This window comes from Coregonus lavaretus, assembly GCF_964263955.1.
Source record: "Coregonus lavaretus genome assembly, chromosome: 3".
NCBI classification, from domain to species: domain Eukaryota; kingdom Metazoa; phylum Chordata; class Actinopteri; order Salmoniformes; family Salmonidae; genus Coregonus; species Coregonus lavaretus.
Genome location: NC_139990.1, coordinates 65,478,116 through 65,488,001, shown reverse-complemented (window position 1 = coordinate 65,488,001; position 9,886 = coordinate 65,478,116). Strand labels below are relative to the sequence as shown.

General features: G+C 44.4%; 1 protein-coding gene across 1 annotated transcript in view; it reads left to right on the top strand.

Moving 5' to 3' along the window:
- The window catches only part of LOC311116835 (thrombospondin type-1 domain-containing protein 7A-like), a gene marked incomplete at both ends in the record, with an annotated part of 107,647 nt that overhangs the window by 67,879 nt on the left and 29,882 nt on the right, over nucleotides 1–9,886 (top strand). Inside the window, 3 exons of the mRNA XM_084157455.1 lie at nucleotides 138–396; nucleotides 5,916–6,031; nucleotides 7,476–7,611. Coding sequence (XP_084013581.1) covers nucleotides 138–396; nucleotides 5,916–6,031; nucleotides 7,476–7,611 — 511 coding nt within the window. The remainder of the gene's footprint in view (nucleotides 1–137; nucleotides 397–5,915; nucleotides 6,032–7,475; nucleotides 7,612–9,886) is intronic.

The following is a 9,886-nucleotide window of genomic DNA, read 5'->3' as shown; positions in this document are numbered from 1 at the left end:
TATGTGTGTGGTGTGGTAGAGAATCTGAACTTATTGGTTATTACATGTGCACGATGCCGAAGCTCTATGAAGTAACTCATCAGCTCGCCCTTTCTATGTGTGTGCGTTTGTTTGTGTGTGTGCCTGCGTCTTCCTAGGTGGTGGCATGTGCCCCAACAGCAGTTCCCTGCAGGAGGTGCGGAACTGCAACGAGCATGCATGTACGGTGTACCACTGGCAGACTGGCCTCTGGGGCCCCTGTACAGAAGACCCCTCAGCCTCAGCCCTCAACACCACCACTGGCCCCAGGTCTGCTGCTGGCCCCAACACCAATGGGCATGGCCCCTGCTCCCAAGGCATGCAGACACGCAAGGTCATCTGTGTCCGGGTCAATGTGGGACAGGTGCCGCCCAAGAAGTAAGAACATTTAGGCCCTAGGTGTGTGTGTGTGTGTGTGTGTGTGTGTGTGTGTGTGTGTGTGTGTGTGTGTGTGTGTGTGTGTGTGTGTGTGTGTGTGTGTGTGTGTGTGTGTGTGTGTGTGTGTGTGTGAAAGAGAGAGACAGAGACAGAGACAGAGACAGAGACAGAGACAGAGACAGAGACAGAGACAGAGAAAGTTAGTTAGAAAGGTATGACAAGAAGTGATACAGTATGAAGAGTAGCTCTCAAGCCTTATCTCTACTCCACAGGCAAACACAGATAAATAAATATATATGCCGTCCCAAACATGCTAATTAACCCTGTTAATTTAGGCCTGTGTAATTTCCCACTGATGATAATGACAGTAATTAAGTGGCTTTGATACTTTAAGGTAATTAAATCACCACAAGATGAAGGCTGCAGGATGTCTATAGTTTGCAATGCAGAACATACACTGCAGCCTCAAAATGCATCAATAAGTTTACTTTACAATTAGTCTAAAGTTGTGTTCTTGCATGGGTGCTGTTTTGCTTTGCTAGGCTTATCTAGGTGGGATTTTATGTTCATTTAACTAATTAACCTGCTGTATGTAAGATCCAAAAATCTTAACCCATGAGTCTACAGTTTACGGATCTTGTTGCTATCCAAGATCCTGAAGTAATTTTCACCTGGCAGGATAAAACCTCCCAGTGGTATCTGTCCAAGGTGCTGAATATCTTTCTGTCAGTGGAACTCTCTTCTGGGCCATTATAGACTTTGCTATGAGTCCATATCCTTTTAAGACCACTGTATGTTGCCTTTGTTATGAAATAACTTTCCTGCATGTTTTGCATTCTTTCAAGCCACTGTTGCTCTTAAAGAGGCTTTCCCCTGTCATGGTGGATTAGGTTAAGACCGCTGAAGCTGGCAAAACTCCAAAAGTGCCTTCTCTCAGTGCTTTGTCTTCAAGTCCTTTGTAGTGATAGTTCATTCTAAAATCAATATTTGTCATTCATTGTAAGACTTCAAAAGTGGTCTAATGTCAGGGTGAGTCCATGTCCAATTGGTGCCAATCTTTTCCATTTGCTTGGGAGAGATGGTGTGGACTCATCTCGACACTAAACCACTAAGCCCACTAGCTATCTAGCTTTAGTGTAGCGGTGGTTTCACCCTGCCTGCACTCAGTGCACTGCATTGTGACTTGGCATGGTCTCTAGTTGTTACAGTGAGGGAAAAAGTATTTGATCCCCTGCTGATTTTGTACGTTTGCCCACTGACAAAGAAATGATCAGTCTATAATTTTAATGGTAGGTTTATTTGAACGGTGAGAGACAGAATAACAACAAAACAATCCAGAAAAACACAAGTAAAAAATTTTATGAATTGATTTGCATTTTAATGAGGGAAATAAGTATTTGACCCCCTCTCAATCAGAAAGATTTCTGGCTCCCAGGTGTCTTTTATACAGGTAACGAGCTGAGATTAGGAGCACACTCTTAAAGGGAGTGCTCCTAATCTCAGCTTGTTACAATATACCTGTTAACTGCACCTGTTTGAACTCGTTACCTGTATAAAAGACACCTGTCCACAGAAGCAATCAATCAGATTCCAAACTCTCCACCATGGCCAAGACCAAAGAGCTCTCCAAGGATGTCAGGGACAAGATTGTAGACCAACACAAGGCTGGAATGGGCTACAAGACCATCGCCAAGCAGCTTGGTGAGAAGGTGACAACAGTTGGTGTGATTATTCGCAAATGGAAGAAACACAAAAGAACTGTCAATCTCGCTCGGCCTGGGGCTCCATGCAAGATCTCACCTCGTGGAGTTGCAATGATCATGAGAGCGGTGAGGAATCAGCCCAGAACTACACGGGAGGATCTAGTCAATGATCTCAAGGCAGCTGGGACCATAGTCACCAAGAAAACAATTGGTAACACACTACGCCGTGAAGGACTGAAATCCTGCAGCGCCCGCAAGGTCCCCCTGCTCAAGAAAGCACATATACAGGCCCGTCTGAAGTTTGCCAATGAACATCTGAATGATTCAGAGGAGAACTGGGTGAAAGTGTTGTGGTCAGATGAGACCAAAATCGAGGTCTTTGGCATCAACTCAACTCGCCGTGTTTGGAGGAGGAGGAATGCTGCCTATGACCCCAAGAACACCATCCCCACTGTCAAACATGGAGGTGGAAACATTATGCTTTGGGGGTGTTTTTCTGCTAAGGGGACAGGACAACTTCACCGCATCAAAGGGAGGATGGATGGGGCCATGTACCATCAAATCTTGGGTGAGAACCTCCTTCCCTCAGCCAGGGCATTGAAAATGGGTCGTGGATGGGTATTCCAGCATGACAATGACCCAAAACACACGGCCAAGGCAACAAAGGAGTGGCTCAAGAAGAAGCACATTAAGGTCCTGGAGTGGCCTAGCCGGTCTCCAGACCTTAATCCCATAGAAAATCTGTGGAGGGAGCTGAAGGTTCGAGTTGCCAAATGTCAGCCTCGAAACCTTAATGACTTGGAGAAGATCTGCAAAAAGGAGTGGGACAAAATCCCTCCTGAGATGTGTGCAAACCTGGTGGCAAACTACAAGGAACGTCTGACCTCTGTGATTGCCAACAAGGGTTTTGCCACCAAGTACTAAGTCATGTTTTGCAGAGGGGTCAAATACTTATTTCCCTCATTAAAATGAAAATCAATTTATAACATTTTTGACATGCGTTTTTCTGGATTTTTTGTTGTTGTTATTCTGTCTCTCACTGTTCAAATAAACCTACCATTAAAATTATAGACTTATCATGTCTTTGTCAGTGGGTAAACATACAAAATCAGCAGGGGATCAAATACTTTTTTCCCTCACTGTATTTTTCCCACTGTGTCTTCTCTTCCCACCGTTCTACTTGGCAGGTAGGTTCGATTAGCGCTCCCTTAGGAACCTGGCAGAGCAAACAAGCACACGTCTGCCTCGCTGGTGTGCATGCAGATGTGCCCCAGCTTGCTCACAGAGGGCTCAGAGCTGTCTTCACACACCCCGAGGCAGTGAACCTCACACAGTGTCACCACACACACTGTCAAAGCCCAATAGAGAGGAGAGTCTCTCAGAGACAAATATGTCACTCCCTCAGGCATACGCTTCTATCAGTCGATATACAGAGGACTGCAGTGGGATTTGGAACTAAAACATATTGGTTTATAGATTGTGACAATTTGCATGTGGATTGACGTCTGATGTGTTTGTATAATCGCACTGATGCTTACTTGGACTACCGGAAAAGGATGAAAAATGGTGATAGTGTTTGATAGTCATAGTCGATCATGTGAATGTGTCCTAATGACAACTGTGTTTAGTCACTGCGGATGACAGTGATAGATGGTTGAAAGCTGTCGAGACAGAGGCCAAAGAAACTTACGCACAGCCGGAGCTGTTTTCTCTCCAAATTTTAAACAAATTTTGTTTTATTTGCTGTTGTATTTTTTTATAATTAACATAATTAGTCCTTATCGTTTTGTGCCAGGCCTTGTGTGCTTTTGCAGTCTCTTAAAACGATGTTCAACCATACAGTATACTCCTTTTGAAGAATCTCTTGTCGAACAGATTATTCAAGTGATAATAGCAAATAGCAGAACAAAAACATTACCCTTGCAGACTCTTCTTAATGATATGCTGTGGGACAGACTCAGAGTAAATGTTGTGTTTCTTGCCTCACTACAAATCATTACATTTAAAGATCATTAAGATATGATAACACTAGCAGGGAAAACAAGTCGGCTAAAACCAGATGATGCTTTAATTGGATAATCTAATGACTAGTCGAAAAGTCTGCATACTTCAATAGCCGTGAAGACTGAGTTTCCTGTGGCGTCGGTATTGTTCTGGCAATGAAAGTGGCCTGTTTTTTTAATGAGAATGTAATTTATTTTTAATAATCCAAATTCTGATAATACCTGTCATTACACCTGACCTAACATACAATTAAAATAAAAGGGAACAGTAGGAATGTTTCTGTCTGCTGGAGCATTAGTTCAGCATTAGTTATGTGAGGTAGTTAAGTGCTCGGGTCAACAACTCAATCTGTGTCATGTTGTTGTGTCTCATATGTTTTGTCTGGAACGTTGTTAAAACTGAAAGGGAACAGTAGGGATGTTTCTGTCTGCTAGACTAGAGGGCAATCAGCTTTAGTTATGTGAGGTGTATTGAGGTGCTAAATGCTCAGCTCAAAAGCTCAATCTGGATTATGTTGTTGTGTCTCATTTTTTACTGTTTTGTCTAGAAGATTGTTCCCTGTAGGCTTTTCTTTTGAAGTCTTTTGAAGTAGCTTGTCCTTAAACAGGTTCACATTACCTTTGCACTTGTTGTTAATGCAGTTAATCTGTGTAAACTCTTTAAACCTAAAGAGGAAATAAGAAACTGATTTGACCCATATTTATCATCATCAGCATCGCTCTATTCTCCATCCCTGAGCACTGCTTTGGAGTGTAGAACCGGTGTACGAACATGCCAGAGGATTTGTCTCACTAAAGAGGGATTTAGTTCTCTCTATTGGTATTAAACATAAATCTCTCCTCTCTTCGCATATCTGCCTGCTGCATTATTACATTGTGCGTGTGAGGCACCCTGTTTCTCCCCTGACGACACAGTGCTAATGAGTGGAGCAACCCCAGTAGAAGATAGTGCTCCTACTCCCAATGTGTAAACCTGACCCAGATGATCAGCGCTAGCTAGGCTATCTATGCTATCTCAGCAATAGGATAAGGAAATAGAGCCGCACTTAGAAAGCCCCAGGAGAGCCCATGTCCGAAACATCAGATTACTTGATGTCTTTTAGACTGACAATTTCCCCCCGTTTATCTTCGTCCAGTGGCCATTCACTGGGGATCAGAGGTACTTATAACTATAGGCTGAAGATTACATATAACCCTTTGTCCGTTAAATATGAAGACCAACTCCAACCACAATCCCAGAGATCTAACGGATTATCGTCCAGTAATAGAATCAATTTAAAACAGAGCAGAAAGATGGGAAGGATTCCCATGGAGGGTCTTATCTATAGTGAACTGAATCTAGCCTGGAGGAATTAACTGCAGATTCTCCATTTAAGAGGAATGAATATTAACAAAGGCACTGCTGAGCTGCTAAAGCCGTATACTGTAGGTCATGTTTAAATTTCCCTACATAAGACATAAGATGATCTTCTCTTTCCTTATCTGTCAGTGGTACCATAGATTGACATGGACATAAGACATAGGACTTCTTATCAGACAGTTGCTTCTTGTTGTTCTAGTTTGTGCTTCAGAAAACACTGGATTTCTCTCAGTAAAAGCCAAGTGGTTTTACAAAGAAAAATGACATAGTAGGAAGCCAAGCAGGTTACAGTACTTTCTAAGAGGAGCATCTTCAAAGCCAAGAATCTATCATTGTTCGTCGATAGCTCCATGGCTCTTGGCCAATCGGATGAGTCATTTGAATTCCTGCAGCCAAAGTGAGAAGCCTGTGTCTGTGTGTTACCAGCTATATGTTTGTGTGTTTACCATGTAGATGTCCTGAGAATCCTCGTCCAGGTACAGTGCGGCCCTGTCGAATGCCCTGTAAGAAGGACTGCATCGTCACCCCCTTCAGCGACTGGTCCCAGTGCTCTCCCACCTGTGATGCAGGTATGAAAGAAGAGTTCAAGCTACTGTGAAAAGACATGCACACAAATAACAACCCTACAGATGTAGGGTCTTAATTTGATGACCCTGTTGCAGGAGAACTTACCTGCTATGCAGTGTATTTGAGGCTTAAAAATACTTCTAAAGTTTGTACTTTCCACTTTGAAATTTCAGACGTAATTTTCCCTATGAAAAATTTATCAACCCCTACAAAAAATTTATATTAATTCTAATCCACATAATAATTCACATTTCCCGTTGCTGCAGGAATATTTTCCAGCTGTAGCAAACTGGCTCAAATTAATATCATACATCTGTATCTTTTCATTGTAAGTCTCTTGGAAACTAAGATCTATGGACCAAAAATGCTCTCCTAAAAGGAATTGCTTACTTATCCAACCTCTCGGAGGAACATTATGTATGGCAGCTTTTATCATGAAGCATCATTTGGAGATCATTGATATTTTAAACCAATGGAAAACTGGGACGAATAAGGAAACTGGCACCAATTGGGTGATGCATGCAATGTAAACGGCTCATTACAGTTTCCTTAAATTGTATTACTCTCGTTTCATTACGGATATTTCATTTGACAGATTGACATGTAGGATGACCTTAAAATTACCTAATTTAGTGTAACCCAGTAAACATACTAGCCTATGGCTACAAGTGACAGGGTGCCATGTTGTTGTTGTTGTTGTTGTTGTTGTTTTCATGCTGTGATAAAAACGCCTCCAGACCAGGTCTCTTTTGTCAGACAGCCATGTCCACAGCTGGAGGACATTGTTGAATACATTACATTGATTTAGGGCATGAAATCATCATCGTTCAGATTTTGATGACCTCTTTATTTGGCATGAGAGCATAAATCTTTGGCCCTCGCCACACACAGTCTCAGATTTTGATAGTAGTGCTGATGTTCTCCTACTGTATAGGATGACCTGCCTCGCACCCACACTGGTTGAAACTAAAGGTCAGGGATGCACAGAGCCTGTAATACACTCATATGATTTGATTAAACACTCCTGGGCCAGTCCTGGACCATAAAACGACATCTTAATCAGTCTAGGTAGCCAGTGCTCTGGCTCAACTTTATAGTTCTTTATTGTATTTATTCAACGGTGTGTCTAATGGGAATACCACTGATCATGGGGAAAGCATCCATCTTGTTGATGTTACTTCATCATTAGATTTGGACTTGACGACTATATCGATTTTACTGCAACAATAAAGCAGTCAACATTCGCCCACTCTGCCCTGAATATGTTAGTTTGATATGGAATGTCTCAACATGATATACATTTCAGAAATGTGTCAAAGTACCTAAACCTCTCTGACTCAGTGTTGAGCCAGACAGGTTTAGGTACTGTGACAAATTTGCAGTGTTTGAAAATCTAATTATAATATATAATTAAAGTAATACTTCATGTACTGTGTGCTTTGTCAGCTGGTAACATTCAGAAGAAGAAGCAGTCGAGAAACCGCGTCATCCTCCAGCTGCCAGCCAACGGGGGCCAAGACTGTCCTGAGGTGCTGGAGGAGGAGAAGGACTGTGCGGCTCCCAAAGTCTGTCCTGGTTACAGGTACAGCACAGTACCAAGAGTACTGGCAGTTATACAGTGCCTTCAGAAAGTATTCACACCCGTTGACTTTTTCCATATTTTGTTGCGTTACAGCCTGAACTTAAAATTGATTAAATTTAGATTTTGTGTCACTGGCCTACACACAATACTCCATAATGTCAATGTGGAATTATGTTTTTAGATTTTTTTTAAAATTAATAAAAATGAAAAGCTGAAATGTCTTGAGTCAATACGTATTCAACCCATTTGTTAAGGCAAGCCTAAATAAGTTCAGGAGTAAACATTTGCTTAACAAGTCACAAAATAGGTAGAAGGATTACTTTATCCTATCCCAGGTATTCCTTAAAGAGGTGGGGTTTCAAATGTCTCCGGAAGGTGGTGAGTGACTCCGCTGTCCTGGCGTCGTGAGGGAGCTTGTTCCACCATTGGGGTGCCAGAGCAGCGAACAGTTTTGACTGGGCTGAGCGGGAACTATGCTTCCGCAGAGGAAGGGGAGCCAGCAGGCCAGAGGTGGATGAACGCAATGCCCTCGTTTGGGTGTAGGGACTGATCAGAGCCTGAAGGTACGGAGGTGCCGTTCCCCTCACAGCTCCATAGGCAAGCACCATGGTCTTGTAACAGATGCGAGCTTCAACTGGAAGCCAGTGGAGTGTGCGGAGGAGCGGGGTGACGTGAGAGAACTTGGGAAGGTTGAACACCAGGCGGGCTGCGGCATTCTGGATGAGTTGTAGGGGTTTAATGGCACAGGCAGGGAGCCCAGCCAACAGCGAGTTGCAGTAATCCAGACGGGAGATGACAAGTGCCTGGATTAGGACCTGTGCCGCTTCCTGTGTAAGGCAGGGTCGTACTCTCCGAATGTTGTAGAGCATGAACCTACAGGATCGGGTCACCGCCTTGATGTTAGCAGAGAACGACAGGGTGTTGTCCAGGGTCACGCCAAGGCTCTTCGCACTCTGGGAGGAGGACACAACGGAGTTGTCAACCGTGATGGCGAGATCATGGAACGGGCAGTCCTTCCCCGGGAGGAAGAGCAGCTCCGTCTTGCCAAGGTTCAGCTTGAGGTGGTGATCCGTCATCCATACTGATATGTCTGCCAGACATGCAGAGATGCGATTTGCCACCTGGTTATCAGAAGGGGGAAAGGAGAAGATTAGTTGTGTATCGTCAGCGTAGCAATGATAGGAGAGGCCATGTGAGGATATGACAGAGCCAAGTGACTTGGTGTATAGCGAGAATAGGAGAGGGCCTAGAACTGAGCCCTGGGGGACACCAGTGGTGAGAGCACGTGGTGCGGAGACAGCTTCTCGCCACGCCACTTGGTAGGAGCGACCGGTCAGGTAGGACGCAATCCAAGAGTGAGCCGCGCCGGAGATGCCCAGCTCGGAGAGGGTGGAGAGGAGGATCTGATGGTTCACAGTATCAAAGGCAGCAGACAGGTCTAGAAGGATAAGAGCAGAGGAGAGAGAGTTAGCTTTAGCAGTGCGGAGAGCCTCCGTGACACAGAGAAGAGCAGTCTCAGTTGAATGACCAGTCTTGAAACCTGACTGGTTTGGATCAAGAAGGTCATTCTGAGAGAGATAGCAAGAGAGTTGGCTAGAGACGGCACGCTCAATAGTTTTGGAGAGAAAAGAAAGAAGGGATACTGGTCTGTAGTTGTTGACATCAGAGGGATCGAGTGTTGGTTTTTTGAGAAGGGGTGCAACTCTCGCTCTCTTGAAGACGGAAGGGACATAGCCAGCGGTCAAGGATGAGTTGATCAGCGAGGTGAGGTAGGGGAGAAGGTCACCGGAGATGGTCTGGAGAAGAGAGGAGGGGATAGGGTCAAGCGGGCAGGTTGTTGGGCGGCCTGCCGTCACAAGTCGCATGATTTTATCTGGAGAGAGAGGGGAGAAAGAAGTCAAAGCATAGGGTAGGGCAGTGTGAGCAGGACCAGCAGTTTCATTTGGCTTAACAAACGAGGATCGGATGTCGTCAACCTTTTTTTCAAAGTGGTTGACGAAGTCATCCACAGAGAGGGGGGGGGGGGGGGGATTCAGCAGGGAGGAGAATGTGGCAAAGAGCTTCCTAGGGTTAGAGGCAGATGCTTGGAATTTAGAGTGGTAGAAAGTGGCCTTAGCAGCAGAAACAGATGAAGAAAATGTAGAGAGGAGGGAGTGAAAAGATGCCAGGTCCGCAGGGAGTCTAGTTTTCTTCCATTTCCGCTCAGCTGCCCGGAGCTCTGTTCTGTGAGCTCGCAATGAGTCATCAAGCCACGGAGCTGGAGGGGAGGACCGAG